Raw genomic sequence first — 16,289 nt, forward strand, 5'->3', positions numbered from 1 at the left:
GAGAAATACGTGGGTCTGAAAATTGCTGAGTTAGAACTGAGCGATTCGGCCATGTATTTCTGTGCTATAGCTGAGAGGGCCTTAGGTTACCATGGAGGGTGGGTTAATAGAGGGGACTATAGAAAATCCAGTGATCAGTTTTCTCTTGACTTGGAGACAAAACTGGGGCAGATAGAAATCAGTGTAAAGAGACACAACAAGCTGCAAGCAGGGGTTTGAATCAAACAGTGCAGGTGTGACTGAAACCGCACAGGCACTAACTGTGTGGAAACATTACCCTTTTCCAGGAATCTTCCCCCCACCTCCCCCAAAATACCCAGAACCGCATGAGGCAGATGTCAGTATCTGTCACACCGCAATTCCCATGAATAGCTCCTTCTGCTTTTGGGCCAGACCCCAGCAGGTAGGAATCAGACCTCGCTCCAGTAGCGTAAATGGGGCAAAGTATCAGCTGATGCAAATCAAGGTTGCCCCATTGAATTCAATGGACCAGACCCCAGATGGTGTAAATCACTCTAGGTGTAAAGCACCGTAGGGTCATTGACGTCAGTGGCCCAGATTCACCACGTTGTGAATCAATGAGCTTAACTTTGCCTCGCTCTGGAGAAGGAATCCCAAGCACAATGTTCTCTGGGCTGTGAGCAGGAGGAGTCCTGACCAGATCTGTGGCAATGGAATCCACGTGCAGCTCTGTGTGTGTGTGTGTGTGTGTGTGTGCGTGTGTGTGTGTGTGTGTTTTAGCCTTTGAAACAAGTAAAAGCCGCTCGACCCTGTGTTTCTCGCTGAGCTCCTGTTTCTGAAGATGAGACAGAACTAAGTCGCTCCTATGAGTTGCTAAAGAGCTTTGGAGGTTTGAAAGGTGCCACGTGACAGGAAGAAGCCAAAGCCACCGTGGGCAGGTAAACGCTACCGCAGGGTATTAGCTGTTACATGGTGAGGGAAACAGCCTTCAGCTGGGGTCTATAGGAGAGAACGAAATGGTCTTGCCACAGATTTAATTTCTCTGGTTTGATTCTGCGAGAGAAACTTCACCATAAGATTCTGTTCTATCCAGGGTCCTGTATTCACCCATCGTTGTGGTGACTTTCGCCCCTGAAGATCTAGAAACAACATATTTAACCATGAAGGCTCCAGAAATCCTGTTTTGGACAGCAACAGCATTTCTATCTTTGAGTAAGTGTCCGCTAAAAGGGGAAACGAAAGTTAGAGCTTCTGTTACCTAATGGATTTGAGCAGGGGGTGGAATTAGAAGCCAGAATGACTGGCTTCTACTCACAGCTCAGAGAGGGGAGCAGGGGTCTAGAGGGTTAAAGGAGAGGGTCTGGCCTCCTGATTTCTAGTCCCACTTCTGGGAGAGGAGGAGAGTCTAGTGGTTGAGAGCAGTTAGACTGAGCATCAGGACTCCTGGGTCCAATGCCCAGCCCTGAGTGGGGATCATGCTGTAGTGGGTAGAGCATGGACCCGAGGTTCTATTCCCAACTTCACTGCTGCCTTACCCCGAGCGTGGGGTAAACCCATTCTGTGCCTGCGTCATTCTCTTTGTGCAAGATGCTTAAAACCAATCTTTCCATTTCTGGGAGGCCGTGAGTCCTAAAGGGACTCTGTTCTCCTCACACGAGAACGGCTGTAAATGTGCGACAGTTTACATGCTTATTTAAAGTGAACTTTTCCTGCATTTCTTTCCTTCCCTGCAGGTTCTAGCCAGGGACAAGGCAGTGTCACGCAAACACAAGGAAAGCTGGAAAAGTTAGGGGGCCAGACTGTCACTCTGGAGTGTACTTTCTCCACTGGATACCAGAACTATTACTTATTTTGGTACAGACAGCAACGATCAGGGGCAATGGATTTCCTCTTCCGAATATCTCAGAGTAACGTTGAAAAGAATGGAGCCGGGAGACGGTTTTCTGCAGAATTCAGGAAATCCTCAAACTTCTGCAGTTTAACGATTAAAGAGTTAGAGCCGACGGACTCGGCGATGTATTTCTGTGCTCTATGGGAACACACTGTGAGGCGTTTAATAGGGAGCCCTGTACAAAAACCCACCCCCTGGGCTTTCTCACCGTGAAAAACACAACTGCAGAGTAGTTTCCCCACGCCCAGACAGATGGTTAAACCAGATGATGGGGCTGGTATAAACCACACTACCTGACACCTTTGAAGCCTTCTGGGTCTAATTCATGTGTTACCCCAGATTAATGTCAGTTTACCCACAGTGAGTCTGCTCTTCAGCTGCAGTGAATCACTGTGGGGCAGATGGAGTCAACTGGACCAGGTCCACCACAGATCTCAATCAGCTGTACTTCCATTGGGGCTGGATTCCTCTAGCTGGAGTAAACCAGCATGGGGCCAATGGGACAGATACACACAGACAGAACGCACAGAAGTATGTAGACACACATGCATGTGCAAACATAAACATAGAGACAGATAGAAAGAGATCAACACCAGGGCCGCCCAGAGGATTCCGGGGGCCTGGGGCGGTCGGCGGCAGGCGGCTCCGATGGACCTCCCGGAGGCGTGCCTGTGGAGGGTCTGCTGGTCCCGCGGTTCCGGTGGAGCATCCGCAGGCACGCCTGCGGGAGGTCCATCGGAGCCATGGGACGGGCAAGCGGCAGGGCGTCCCTTGCATGGCGAAATGTCAAGAGCCGGCCCTGTTCGGCGGCGGGGGGCCCTTCCGTTTCGGGACCCGCCGCTGAAGTGCCCCAAAGACTCGCGGCGGGTGCCCCCCCGCAGGCGAATTACAGCGAAGCGGTATCCGCCGCTGAAGTGCAGCCCGCTCTTAGGCGGTAATTCGGTGGCGGGGGGGCCCCGCTGCGGGTCTTCGGGGCACTTCGGTGGCGGGTCCCGGAATGGAAGGGCCCCGCGCCGCCGAATTACCTCCGAAGACTGGGTTGCACTTCGGGGGCAGGTCCCGCTTTGGCTGTAATTCGCTGGCGGGGGGTCCTTCCCCTCAGAACGGAAGGACCCCCCCGCCGGCGAAGACCGGGAGCGGAAGAAGCTCCAGGGCCCGGCCCTGCAAGAGTTTTCCGGGCCCTCCGGAGTGAGTGAAGGACCCCGCTCCAGGGGCCCCAAAAAACTCTAGTGGGGGCCCCTGCGGAGCACGGGGCCTGTGGCAAATTGCCCCTCTTGCCCCCCCCCCGGGCGGCCCTGATCAGCACCCACAAAACCGGTACACACAACACAGGGCTTTTCGGTCTTTTCACAATGTCTTTAATTCACTTCTCACCACGTAGAAAGAAGAACAATAAAAAGGAAAATGAATTAGAAAAAAAAAGACATGAAGCCAGAAACCGACCTTCCAGGAAGTGCAGAGGAAGGAATTTGTCCCATGAGTTCTCACCTGGGCTTCAGTTGCAGAACCCAGCCCGTTTCCTGTGTCTGTCACGCATTTCCGGAACACCGCGCTCCTCTGCTAGGCCGCTCTCGCATTAACCTCTCCCAGTGCTTCCGAGAAGTTGCCTTTAAATTGTTCTCGTAGCGACCTCTCAGCTTGTCCGGGCTCCAGCTGTCTGAGCACCATGGAGACACGTTTAATTCTCAGCCTTTGGGTCTTTAACCAACTAGGTAACCGGGCTCTGGGTTTTAGGAAAAAGAATCATGGAATTCGGCTCCCAACTCCCATCCTACCCAGAACCCGAACTCTGGTCCTACCCTGACCCAGATCCGAACGCCCCTGCTATCCTTAAATTTAATTTTTGCGTTAACCTTAATTTGTTTGAAATTAGGCGGATAACCCCCTTGGGTTATTTAAAAATTCCCAGCCAGTCCTGCCAATACACCTGGACAGGGCCCACGCTTCCATTTAGGCGACCGCCGCCAGGATTTGGGAGGGCGGCAGACTGCTCCGGTGGACCTCCGGCTGGCGTTCCTGCGGACGGTCCGCTGGTCCCGCGAGCCGGCCCTGCGTCTAGGGCACCAAAAACCCTCGCGCCGCTCCTGCACCTGGATGTTCTTGAACCAGAGTGTGTTGTTTCAGGTGCGGTGGTGGGTGACTCGATCCAGTCCAATGAACCCGAGGTGTCCAGGTCAGAAGGAGACACCGTGACCCTCAGCTGTTCCTACGATACCAGCTACACTGGGGCTGTCTATCTCTACTGGTACCGTCAGTATCCGAACCGAGCCCTGCAGTACATCCTCCGGAGAGGAGCAAAAGGAAGCACGTTCAGTGATACCGCAGGTTTTGCCCAGGAGAGGTTTTCTTCCCAGACTGATGACAGCTCCACAGTTCTGAACATCACAGCCCCGGAGCTAGCAGACACAGCGGTGTATCTCTGCGCCCTGCAGAGAGCACAGTGACAGAGCCTCGCATCAGAGCTGTACAAAAACCTCCCAGCCCTGCTGCAGGGGATGGTACAGGCATTAAAACGGGCACCGGAGCCTTGAAAGAGAGTATTAGCGCTGGGTAAATATACAACTCCCATTAAAAGTTAAATGTTTATTTAAAGAGATGTTTCAAACATCGCCCTTGGATAAGATAATAGGCCTGATCTTTAATTAGGAAACTATTAACACCTCTTTTCCTGGGATGATCTATATCGGTGTAGAGTTTGTGTGGGAATCATCTGTAGTAAAACAAGGGTTAAAGGTGAGTACAAATGTAGATGAAGTGACCTATTGCTGAAAATACAAAATTGAGATGAAATGCGAATGAAAAATTTCCTTTAAAAAACGGACAATAGACTGTTGAATTGCTCATTTATGGTTGGATGGGGGTAAAATAGGCGAGTTAAAATGAGGGGAAAATTGTTGGAGATACCTATTTTTAAGTGGTGGGGGTAAAGCTGAAGTTACTCTCCCAGAGTCAAATCAATGCTCCTATTGTATAGACAGTTGCAATTTGGAGTAGATTTGCTTGGAAACTATTTAATTGCAAGGCAACTATTCCGGAGACTAAATGCTGAGAACCACGAACTCTTAACATGACAAGGCGTCGGCATCTGCTGGAGGAAAATATAAACACAGGTTGTCTTTTGAAACCCTTCCGTGCTCCTTAGATCTCCGCTTCAACTAAGGCTGTCGGCAGAGGCAGTAGAGGAAAGACGAAAATAATTATTTCAGGAGTTCTGGCTGGGCATTTCAAAGGAGGTTAACGGAGTTGAGTGCCTCATCCCATTACATTTTTTAAGAGAGCCCCAGACATTGGTTGCTGATAAACACATTCATGTCCAATCCCAGTGATAGGAGTGTCAAGAAATCTCAGCAGTCCCTATAGGAGATGGGAGCCCCCACTTTTTTTACAACTAGGGAAACTGAGGCATGGAGGATTACCCGTCGTCGCACTGAGTCCCAGAGCAGACTCTTGCCCACAAACCCCTCCCCCGTGAATCACACTGGTATGTCAGCTGCAGGCAGACCTGAACCCACTGCGTTTCCTGGATCTCCGATGACTCCTCTCTCTTCCTCTGCGCTGATTTCTAATTAATCTTTCACTGTTGTAGCTGCGACACTTATACTTGCGGATTATTCATTTTAACACATGAAATCTACTGACGACCATAAGAATGCCCATACTGGGTCAGACCAAAGGTCCATATAGCTTAGTATCCTGTCTTCCAACAGTGGTCAGTGCCAGGTGCCCCAGAGGGAATGAACAGAACCGGGAATCATCCACTGATCCATCCCCTGTCACCCATTTCGTTACCGTACTTTCACTGGGGTTACATTTCAGGGGAGGGAAAAGGCTCATCCTCTTCAGCAGTTTGTGGCACTGATATAATATAGGCAATGTGGCTGCCTCTGTCTGTAGTCCTGGGGGCCATTCACACCCAGCAGGGATGCACATTTCAAAGAGGCATAAAACAGCTGAGCACCCAACTCCCCTAGTCCCCTTTGGAATCTCTGCCGAAGTGAGCAGGGGAGCCTGCTGTTGAGAATGGACAAGTCCGATGGGCACAAGGAGTGAGATGTGAACAGGATGGTTCCTGTGCCCATGTCCCTCTGAATTTAGAGCAAAAAGTGTTTCTATTATCAAGGGGAATATTTGAGGAGAGGGAGGGCAGGTAACCTTCAGATTGTGAGCCAGATTGCAGCCCAATTTAAGGCAGGCCGACAGCCCGAGCCCATCCAAGGCCCGTGCCATCTCCAAATTGCACCCATCACTCAAGCTGCTCCCATAGCCCCGCTCTTCCCCACAACCCATCTGTGTCTGGAATCCAGGCTCCGCCCACCCACAGCACCCACTTGCTCAGAGCAGTTCTACAAAGTGACCCCCTGGGACTCATTTCCCAGCTGTGTTAGGCTACCCGGAGCTACAGCCTGCGGGTACCAAAGAGACTCCTAGTTCAGGAGGCGGAGCTGGTAAATTTGCCCCAGAGAGAGAAGTAAATCTACCTGTGATGGTGCTGAACCTTTTGTACTGAACGGGGAACACCCGGCGATACAGCTTCTTTGCTGAGGGAAAATGAGGAGACCCTGGCAACTGTTCCCACGCCTGCTGCTACTGCTGGTGAACATTTCCTGTAAGTTTGGGGGCAGGAGACGCGACAGAAGATGCTGAACGTGCTGGTGGATTTAAGAGACAAGACTAATTCCCTGACTCTCTCATTGCTTTGCTAGCCAGGCATCGTTCTCTGTATTGGATGGGGATAGAGGACTCCTGGGTTCAATTCCCAGTGCTTGCCTGCTGGAGTTCCTTCCCTTTTGTGTGCCTCAGTTTCCCCTCCCATCCTTTGCTTGGCTATTTAATCTGCAAACTCTTTGGGACAGGGGATGTCTCTTACTGTGCCTTTGGGAATCTCACTGACAGCAATAATCTAAGGAAAATAGGAGTCGTGGACCAGATGCAAAGACCCTGGAAATGAAGAGAAACTCCTCTGGGCTTTGCCTCTGGCCAGTGTGTGAACGGGACAGAGGTGCCCTGTCATCTATGGGATGCGTCTTTTCTCTTCTGCCCATAGGCGGGAGCTGCCAGGGCGAGGTGCACCAGAACCTATCTGCGGTCACTCGGGAAGGGCAGAAGAGCAGCATCGCTTGCCACTACAAGATAAGCAATTTCAGGAGTTTGCAGTGGTTCAGGGAGCTTCCGGGAGGCCAGCCTGTTTCCCTGCTGATTCTGGTGTCCGATGGGAAACAAACCAAGGAGCCCAACCTCAGTGCGGAGCTCGACAAGGGGAAGCAGCTGAGTTCCCTGCACATCAGAGAATCACAGCTGGGAGATGCAGCCACCTACTTCTGTGCCTTGGGGACACAGTGACACAGGAGCACTGGCAGCCTGTGAAAAAACTCCCCAGCTAGAGAGTAACTGTCAGGCTGGCTGGCGGCACAAGAAGACCTACTTCTTACACAGTGCATCTCTGAGCGTGCTTCGCCTTCCTTGTCACGGTCAGACCCCAGCACCCTGGTGAGGCAGGGCAGTGAGAGGATCCCCATCGCACAGATGGGGAGCTAAGACAGAGAGAGGCTGAGGAGGAAATGCACTTGGGGAATACCTGTTAGGGAAAGACCTCCAAGGCAGTGGCCCTCAACCTTCCCAGACTAGGGTTCCCCTTTCAGGAGTCTGGTTTGTCTTGTGGACCCCCAAGTTTCACCTCACTGAAAAACTACTTGCTTACAAAACTCAGACCTAAAAATACAGAAGTGTCTCCATCACACTAGTACTGAACAATGGTTGACTTTCTCATTTGTACCATGTAATTATAAAATAAATCAACTGGAATATAAATATTGTACCTACATTTCAGTGTATAGTATATAGAGCAGTAGAAAGAAGTCATTGTCTGATGAAATTTTAGTTGGTACCAACTTCGCTAGCGCTTTTTAGGTAGCATGTAGGCAGATAGCTAGATGAATTGGTACCCCCAAGAAGATATTTGTGTATCCCCAAGGGTAGGCACGCCCCTAGTTGAGAACCACTGTTTTAAGGAGCCTGAAGGTTTGGAGGGAGGAAGAAAACTAAAAGATAAAATATAAAAACAAATGGAAAGAAAGAAAGAAAGAAAGAAAGAAAGAAAGAAAGAAAGAAAGAAAGAAAGAAAGAGAAAGAAAAGTGATGGGTGGATTTATGGATACATAGGGAGGGAGAGAGACAGGCATAAGAAACAGAAATGGAGATACATTAGAAAGAATGATCATCTGTGGCACAAAATAGCCCCCTTTCTTGGGGGACAATTAGACATGGAGGATTAAACTGAGACTGATCTCCGGTTGCCACAGACTGCACCTCTGCAGCACAAGGCTGAGACAGCGGCAGAGTGTTTGTGCATAGCTGGCACTGCCCACTCCCATGAAGTCCAGCTCTGGGGATCACCCCTTTGTCCAGGGGGAGGCAAGTCAGACTGTTAAACCCAGCAACAAGGGAACTATGGAGCAGAGAGACGAAATGTACCAACGGTGACAACCACAGCGGGATTCACTTCAGTGTGTACGTCTCTGGCCAGGAGGGGGCAGCATTTCTGACGAAGAGGAAGGAGATTGAGGTCAATACAGTTGCACCTGTCTATTGTGTCTGTGCCCGGCAGAGGGCAGCTTTCCCCTAAGACACCAGAGGCAAAGGGTTACTCCGGGGCATGGTTCTGTTTTTCTGAGACTAGGGGTTTGTCCCTGATTGGCTGGGCTCATTAATGTGTCTGATCTCTCTAGCAAAGAGGGACAGATTTTGCATCACTGTCCTGGAAGCAGGGGAAAAGCATCATCCCTTGGCCTCAGTGCGCTGAGGGGTAACCCGGAGCAGCAATGAAGAGGCAGCTGACAGCCTTGTCGGTGATACTGTCCGTTCAGTTCTACTGTAAGTCCAGGGGCAGTTTGTCTGTCTAGACTGTGAGTGTGTCAGGGCGGGGGCTTTTCCCCACGGTTTCTGTGCAGTGCCCAGAGTAACAGGATCTCAGTTCCTGGGGGTCTCTGCAGCTTCCGGCACAATGCTCCTCCCCCAGCTCAGTTCAGTTCTGTTGTATGTTTGTGGAGGTTTTGTCTGTTGAGCTCTGGGGGACAGGAACTGTCTTGTATTCGGTGTCTCTGCAGCGCCTGGCACAAGGCACTCTGATCTAGGTTGGGTGTCCAACTGCTATAATGATAACTCATGGAGTTTAAAGCCGGCAAGGCTCTAATCTGACCTCCTGTTCCCCGAACAGGCCACAGAGTTGCACTGAGTTACTCCAGTACTGAGATAATAATAATGTGGGGACGAGGAAGGTCTGGTGCTTTAGCTACTAGAAGTGAGCTCATTTCCTGGCTCCGCCAGAGACTACCTGACCTTGGGCAAGTGACTTAGGCTTGGATTTTGGAAGGAGACCAACAAAGTCAGGTGCCCAAATCCCACTGAAACTGCAATATGCATTGAGTGCCTGGCTCCTATGAAAACACCCTCTCTGATTGCCCCGTGCCTCAGTTCCCCAGAGCAGGACCCTGAATTCATCCAGCAGTTCTAGTCCCTGATGACCCAAGAGGCCTCTCCATTCTCCAGGAGATGCTGTGCTGAACATCACAGGAACGGAGCAGGCACTCAGCTGCTGCTTAACAGGGTAGGTTTGTTGTCTTAGATGGAGCCGCATAGATTTACACCAAGGCCCATGGTATTAAGAGATTCTGATTTATTTTGGCTGAAGAAGGAACAGTGATAAGGAGCAACCACTGGGGAGGATGAGGGGCTGATGAGAACAGAACAAGCTCATCTGTTGCTTCTCCATCTACCTTTGTCTACAGGGGTGAGCTGCCAAATTGAAGTGGGTCAGAGTCCTCCGTCTCTGACCAGATCCCAAGGGGAGATCTCCATTCTGACCTGCAGCTACTCAGCAACAGTGTCCTACGTACAGTGGTACAGGCTGTTTCCTGGGGAAAGTCCTGTCTTCCTGCTGAGCCTGTATGAGGATGGGAATGTTACCCATGGCTCAAATTTCATAGCCCAGCTCTTGAAAAGGGAGAGACGGAGCCATCTACACATTGACGGTTCTCAGCTCGCCGACTCAGCCAGCTATTTCTGCACTGTGGAGACACGGTGAAACAAAAGTGGCCACCCTCCTGTACAAAAACTGTAACTGCTAGGGGGCAGCGTTGTGCCTTGAAAGACGTGTGTTGGAGAGGAAGGTAATTGCATAGGTCTCTGCAGTGAGTCTGTGTTTTGTCTGGGAGGGAAGGGCCTTGTTGCTGATAGGGCGAGAACGGAGGTGTCTTGCCTCTCAAGCAGGAGAAATGCAAGTAGATTAAGAAAGCTCCAGGAGAGGACGGAGGAGCATGCAGGTGATAAATACGCAAGGATCCAGGAATCCTTCTAGGTCCCGGGTCACAGAAATGAGGGGCAGCGCAAGGAAGAGGTGTCCTGGGGCCCTACTAGTGATCCTGGTCATTCATCTTTACTGTAAGTCCCGCGGCTGTTTAAACCTCTTGATAATAACGGGAGCCAAGATTCTCAGAAGTGACAAGTGATTCTGGGTGCTCCCGTTTCATAGATTTTAAGGCAGAAGGGAAGACTGTGATCATTTAGTTTGACGTCCTGCGCCCCAGGCAACTTCCCCAGTGATCCCTGTATTGGGCCCCTGCCCTGTGTTGAGCTGGAGAAAGACATCCAGTCTTGATCTAAAGACTCCAAGCTGGAGAATCCACCCACTTCCCTAGGTAAGTTGCTCCAATGGCTAATTACCATTACAGAGGTGGCACCTTATGTCTAGCCTGAATTTCTCTAGCTTTAGCTCCCTCCATTGGCTCTCGTCATGCCTTTGTCTGCTATATTAAAGAGCCAGTTACTCAGAAATCTCCTTCTCACCTAGATGCAGAGAGACTGGGATAAAGCTACGTTTTAAGAATTATTACAAGAATGGCTTAAATCATCCTGTAGTCAGACGCTAGAGCATTGTCCTATAACTGATGTTCCTGAGCTGAAATCAGATGTCACTAGTATTTGTATTACCTCAGTGCCCAGGAGCCCGAGCCGCGAACCAGGACCCCACTGAGCAAGGCATTGTCCAGACACGGGACAGGAGATTCCCTTTCCCAGAGACCTTACTGTCTAATTAGCCTAGACTACAGCTCACACTGAAATCCCATGCACACGTCATTCTTGGCATCACAGTCTCAATCATTCCTGTCGCTCTTTTCTGGCTGCCTGGTGACACAGCCTCTGATAATCAGACTCTACGGTGTCTCGCGTTGGGCACCCAAGAATCATGAATCACTTTTGTAAATCTTAACCCAGGGGAGGTGATGAATGCCAGAATAATGTGAAAATGATGCTTTCTTCTGTTCTCCTGGGATTTCGGGATGACGGAGGGACCTGATTCATTGATCATTCTGTTTACAAATTTCAATTCCCTTTCCCACTAGGTGTAAGTTGCCAGGTTAATGTGGCGCAGAGCCCGCTCTCCCTGAGCGTCTCTGAAGGACAGGACTCCAGCCTGACTTGCAGTTACTCTGGCACGGTGAGAAATGTGCAGTGGTACCGCCAGGCCCCAGGGGAAAGCCCCACCCTCCTGGGGATTCTGTATAAGGATGAGCGTGCCACGTGGGGGCTGAATCTCAGAGCTGAGCTCCAGACCACAGAGAAGTATAGTTGCCTGAACATCACCGAGGTGCAGCTGCAAGACGCAGCCACCTACCTCTGTGCAGTGGAGGCACAGTGACACAAAGGGCACCCCAGCCTGTGCAAAAACTGTAGGCTGGAATTGTCAAAGGTGCCTAAGGGGGCGAGGCACCCAAACCCCATTGAAATCCAGTGAGAGTTGTGCACCTGACTCCTTGGGGTCCTTTGAAAATCCCAGCAGACGGATCATCCCCCATAGACCCCCACTACCACCCCAGGACCCACCCCTGCTCCCTGTCCCCTGACTGCCCTGACCCCTCGCTGAGTCCTGACAGACCCCCGGAACACTGACAATCTAACCCCCCCATTCCCTGCTGTGATGCAGTAGGGACTGTCTGTGTGGGGAGTGGGAGAGCAGGGGAGGACTTTAGGAGATGGACGATGCCAGAGCCTGTAACCTGAGCTAGGTAAGGGAGGGGAAAGGTCAACACCTTTGCCCGGGAAGGGGACAAAGGAAGGGAGTGGCAGGAGGGAAGCAGTTTGAGTTTGGGCTTGGGGCTGTGTGGGCGGAATTCAGGGTATCCTAGCTAGGATCCAAGCACCCTGAAAGCCGAGAAGGACTCGGTGGAGGGGTCCTGGCTGTGCCTGCAAGCTCTGCTGTAACCTGTGTTCCTGTTGTCCAATAAACCTTCTGTTTTACTGGCTGGCTGCGTGTCACTGTGGGTCCCAGGAAGAGGGGTGCAGGGCCGGACTCCCCCACACTCCGTGACAACTGGTGGCAGCGGTGGGATATACTGCACCCCGTGGACGGCGCTTCCTGCAGTAAGTGACTGGGGAGCAGTAAAACGAAGGGGTGGTTAACCCCTGGGAGTGTGTGCCCAGTGAGAAGGACTTTGCAGTAACAGGGTCCCCCGGGGGATTGCAGCGAGCGGTCCCAGGGGCGGAGGAGTCTGCAGCTCGACCCTGGCAGAGAGGTGGTGACCTCAAGAAGGGCTGGTGCACTAGGGGTCCCCCTGGAAACCGTGGGGAGCGGCGAGCACCCCGGCCTGTGAGTGGTCAGCAGGAAGATGTATGCCAAGCGGCGCAAGTGTGACCTGCTAGAGCTGTGCAAGCAGAGGGGGCTGCACCCAGGGAGACGCACCAAGGACCAGCTGATTGCCCAGCTGGAGGAGGGAGACCGCATGAATGAATGGAGCCCTGTCTCTGAGGGAAGCAGCCGAGCAGATGCAGCGCAGGCACCAGTGTCTGTCCCCGCTGGGAGTGGTCAGCCGGCAGACGAGGGCTTCCCGAGACCCCCCCTTCCTAGGCGTAGAGGAAGGGCGGGGAGGAGCCCAGTGTATACCGAGGGCACCGTGACATCCCCGGCCAGCAGGGGAGCCTCACGGCGACGCTCACCCCCCAGCAGGGGAGCCTCACGGCGAAGCTCACCCCCCAGCAGGGGATCCTCCCAGCAACGCTCGGCATCCGTGGAGCGGAGGCGGCTGCAATATGAAAGGGAGCTGAGACGGGAAGAGCTCGAGTTAAAGAGGTGAGAGCTGGAGGAGAAGGCGAAACAGCGTGAACATGAGGAGAACCAGCGTAAACATGAGGAGAACCAGCGCCAGCGTGAGTGGGAGGAGAAGGAGAAACAGCATAAACATGAGCTGGACCTGGCCCGGCTGAGGAGAAGTGAGGCCCCGGCTGCGGTGAGTGAGGGGGGACCCAAGCCTACAAAGAGCTTTGATAAGCACTTGCTGCCCCGGCGTAAGGAGCGGGAGGACATAGACACCTTCCTGACGGCCTTTGAGAATGCCTGCGAGCTGCACAGTGTTGACCCTGCAGACAGGATCGCAGTTCTCACCCCCTTACTGGACTCCACAGCCGTGGAGGTGTACAGCCGACTGAAAGGGGAGGAGGCAGGGGACTACGAACGGTTCAAACAGGCCCTGCTCCGCGAGTTTGGGCTGACTCCTGAGATGTACCGGAAAAAGTTCCGGAGCCAGCGTAAAACCCGTGAGGTCACATACCTACAACTGGTCAACCGGGCGCAGGGGTATGCCCGCAAGTGGACAGCTGGGGCCCAAACTAAAGAGGACCTGCTTGACCTATTCATACTGGAGCACCTGTACGAGCAGTGCCCGTCCGACCTGAGGCTGTGGTTGATGGACCAGAAGCCGGAGAACCCGCAGCACGCAGGCCAGCTGGCCGACCAATTTGTGGACAGTCGGGCAGGGGATGGCAGGGAGGAGTCTCGAAGGAGCAGGCCTGCCTCAACGAAGAGAGAGAGTCAACATGGGACCTCCCAAAGGGGGCCTATGGAGAACCCCCCCAAAAGGGGAACATCCAGCGGCAGGTCCCTCCGACCCACTCAAGGGGACCCACGAGATATGGGCTGCTATCGCTGTGGCCAACGAGGTCACATACGGGCCCAGTGCCCCAAGCTCAGGGACAGACCAAGCAGACCCAACCCGCAGAGGGTGGACTGGGTAAAAACCCAATCGGAGGAGGGGCTACATTCCCAGGAAAGGGGGGTTGGCAACATACCACCTGTGGATGCTCCCGGTTCCGGGTTTTTGGTTTACCGGGTGGGCGTGGGGCTGCCCCTCCGGAAAGAGTGCATTGTTTCCCTGGAAGTGGATGGGAGGAAGGTCACTGGGTACTGGGACAGGGGCGCAGAGGTGACGCTGGCCCGGCCCGAGGTGGTGGCCTCAGATCGGATGGTGCCCGACACCTACCTGACCCTGATGGGCGTGGGCGGGACCCCATTCAAGGTACCCGTGGCAAGGGTACACCTGAAATGGGGGGCCAAGGAGGGTCCCAAGGATGTGGGGGTACACCAATATTTGCCCACTGACGTGTTAATGGGAGGGGACCTTGAGGACTGGCCTAGTAACACCCAGAGTGCCCTGGTCGTGACTCGTAGTCAGAGTCGGCAAATGGCACTGCACCCCGAAAACGGGGAAGATACTTGACCTGAGGTGCAGGACCCTAACTCAGGGAGCGGGGAACGCCCAGGGGCACGGTGCAGAGAGGCTGCGGCCTCTGACCCAGCCAGCAAGAGAGAGCCGGTCCCCATGCCTGTCCCAGCTGCTGAGTTCCAGGCCGAGTTGCAGAAAGATCCCTCCTTGCGGAAGCACAGGGACCGGGCTGACCTTAGTGCAGTACAGACCATGAGGAGAGGTTGCAAGGAGAGGTTCCTGTGGGAGAAGGGGTTCCTGTACCGAGAATGGGCTCCCCCAGGGGAAGTAGAGTCATGGGGGATCAGGAGGCAGCTGGTGGTTCCCCAGAAGTTCCGTCACAAGCTGTTGTACCTGGCCCATGACATCCCTCTCGCAGGGCACCAGGGAATCCGGCGCACCAGGCAGAGGCTGCTACAGAACTTTTACTGGCCTGGGGTCTTTACCCATGTCCGACAGTACTGTCAATCCTGTGACCCCTGCCAGAGGGTGGGGAAGGCCCAGGACAAGGGGAAAGCGGCTTTGAGGCCTTTACCCATCATAGAAGAACCTTTCCAGAAGGTGGCCATGGACATAGTGGGACCTCTCAGCAAGACGACCCGGTCAGGGAAGAAATACATCCTGGTGGTGGTGGATTTTGCCACTCGCTACCCCGAGGCGGTGGCCTTGTCCTCTATCGAAGCAGACACAGTGGCAGATGCGCTGATGACAATTTTCAGCCGGGTGGGGTTCCCCAAGGAGGTCTTAACGGACCAGGGGTCCAACTTCATGTCGGCCCTGCTCCGGTCCTTATGGCAGAAATGTGGGGTCCAGCATAACTGGGCCTCAGCGTATCACCCCCAGTCCAACGGGCTGGTAGAAAGGTTCAACGGGACGCTGAAGATGATGCTAAAAACATTTATGAACCAGCATCCACAAGATTGGGACAAGTACTTACCTCACCTGCTGTTTGCGTACAGGGAGGTACCCCAGGAATCTACCGGGTTTTCACCTTTCGAACTGTTGTATGGAAGGCGGGTGAGGGGGCCCCTAGACCTGATGAGGGACGAATGGGAGGGGAAGGCCTCTCCCGAGGGAGACTCAGTGGTGGAGTATGTCCTGACCTTCCGGGAAAGACTGGCCGAGCTCATGGGCCTGGCCAGGGAGAATCTGGCCCGAGCCCAGAGGAGGCAGAAGGTCTGGTATGACCGCACAGCACGAGCCTGTGCCTTCGCCACCGGGGATCAGGTGATGGTTCTTATCCCCGTGAGGAGAAACAAACTCCAGGCCGCCTGGGAAGGGCCCTTCAAGGTTATCAAGCAACTGAATGAGGTAAACTATGTGGTGGAGCTGTCAAACCGGGCACATCACCGTCGGGTGTACCATGTGAACATGATGAAACCATACTATGACAGGGGGAATGTGGTGTTGGCCGTGTGTGGACATTGGGAGGGGCAGGGAGATGACCCCTTAGTGGATCTATTCCCTGGGACAAAAGCTGGTTCCCCCCTGGAGGTGATTCCCCTCTCTGAGCAACTGACCCCGGGCCAGCACGCTGAGATCAGAGGGGTGCTGCATCTGTACCGACAGCTGTTTTCCAACCAGCCTGGACGCACTAATTTGACTGTCCACCGGGTGGAGACCGGGTCACACCCCCCTATAAGATGCTCCCCTTTTCGGGTCACTGGTAAAACTGCCCAGGATCTTGAAAGAGAGGTCAGGGACATGCTGGCTTTGGGGGTGATCCAGCCGTCTGCCAGCCCTTGGGCATCGCCAGTAGTGCTGGTTCCCAAGAAGGATGGGTCAATCCGGTTCTGTGTGGACTATCGAAAGCTCAATGCCATCACCGTATCTGATGCCTACCCTATGCCCAGGCCTGACGAGCTCCTAGACAAGCTGGGAGGTGCACGGTACCTCACCACTATGGA

The 16,289-nt window shown here is 53.3% G+C and overlaps 1 protein-coding gene, 1 long non-coding RNA gene and 2 gene segments (V, D, J or C); 3 read left to right on the forward strand and 1 right to left on the reverse strand.

Moving 5' to 3' along the window:
* LOC127031398 (uncharacterized) overlaps positions 1-16,289 on the forward strand; it is a 414,252-nt gene that overhangs the window by 87,891 nt on the left and 310,072 nt on the right. The window lies entirely within an intron of this gene.
* LOC127031407 (T cell receptor alpha variable 27-like) overlaps positions 1-16,289 on the forward strand; it is a 134,222-nt gene that overhangs the window by 71,364 nt on the left and 46,569 nt on the right.
* Positions 1-16,289, forward strand: part of LOC127031399 (T cell receptor alpha variable 38-1-like) — a 130,996-nt gene that overhangs the window by 907 nt on the left and 113,800 nt on the right. Inside the window, 2 exon segments of the V gene segment in view lie at positions 1,055-1,173; positions 3,977-4,177. Of these exon segments, the coding sequence occupies positions 1,055-1,173; positions 3,977-4,177 (320 nt within the window).
* The window catches only part of LOC127031428 (uncharacterized), a 298,017-nt gene continuing 285,285 nt past the window's right edge, over positions 3,558-16,289 (reverse strand). Inside the window, exon 3 of the long non-coding RNA XR_007768544.1 lies at positions 3,558-3,652. This is a non-coding gene — a long non-coding RNA (uncharacterized LOC127031428). The remainder of the gene's footprint in view (positions 3,653-16,289) is intronic.

This window comes from Gopherus flavomarginatus, chromosome 11 (genome assembly GCF_025201925.1).
Source record: "Gopherus flavomarginatus isolate rGopFla2 chromosome 11, rGopFla2.mat.asm, whole genome shotgun sequence".
Lineage (NCBI taxonomy): Eukaryota > Metazoa > Chordata > Testudines > Testudinidae > Gopherus > Gopherus flavomarginatus.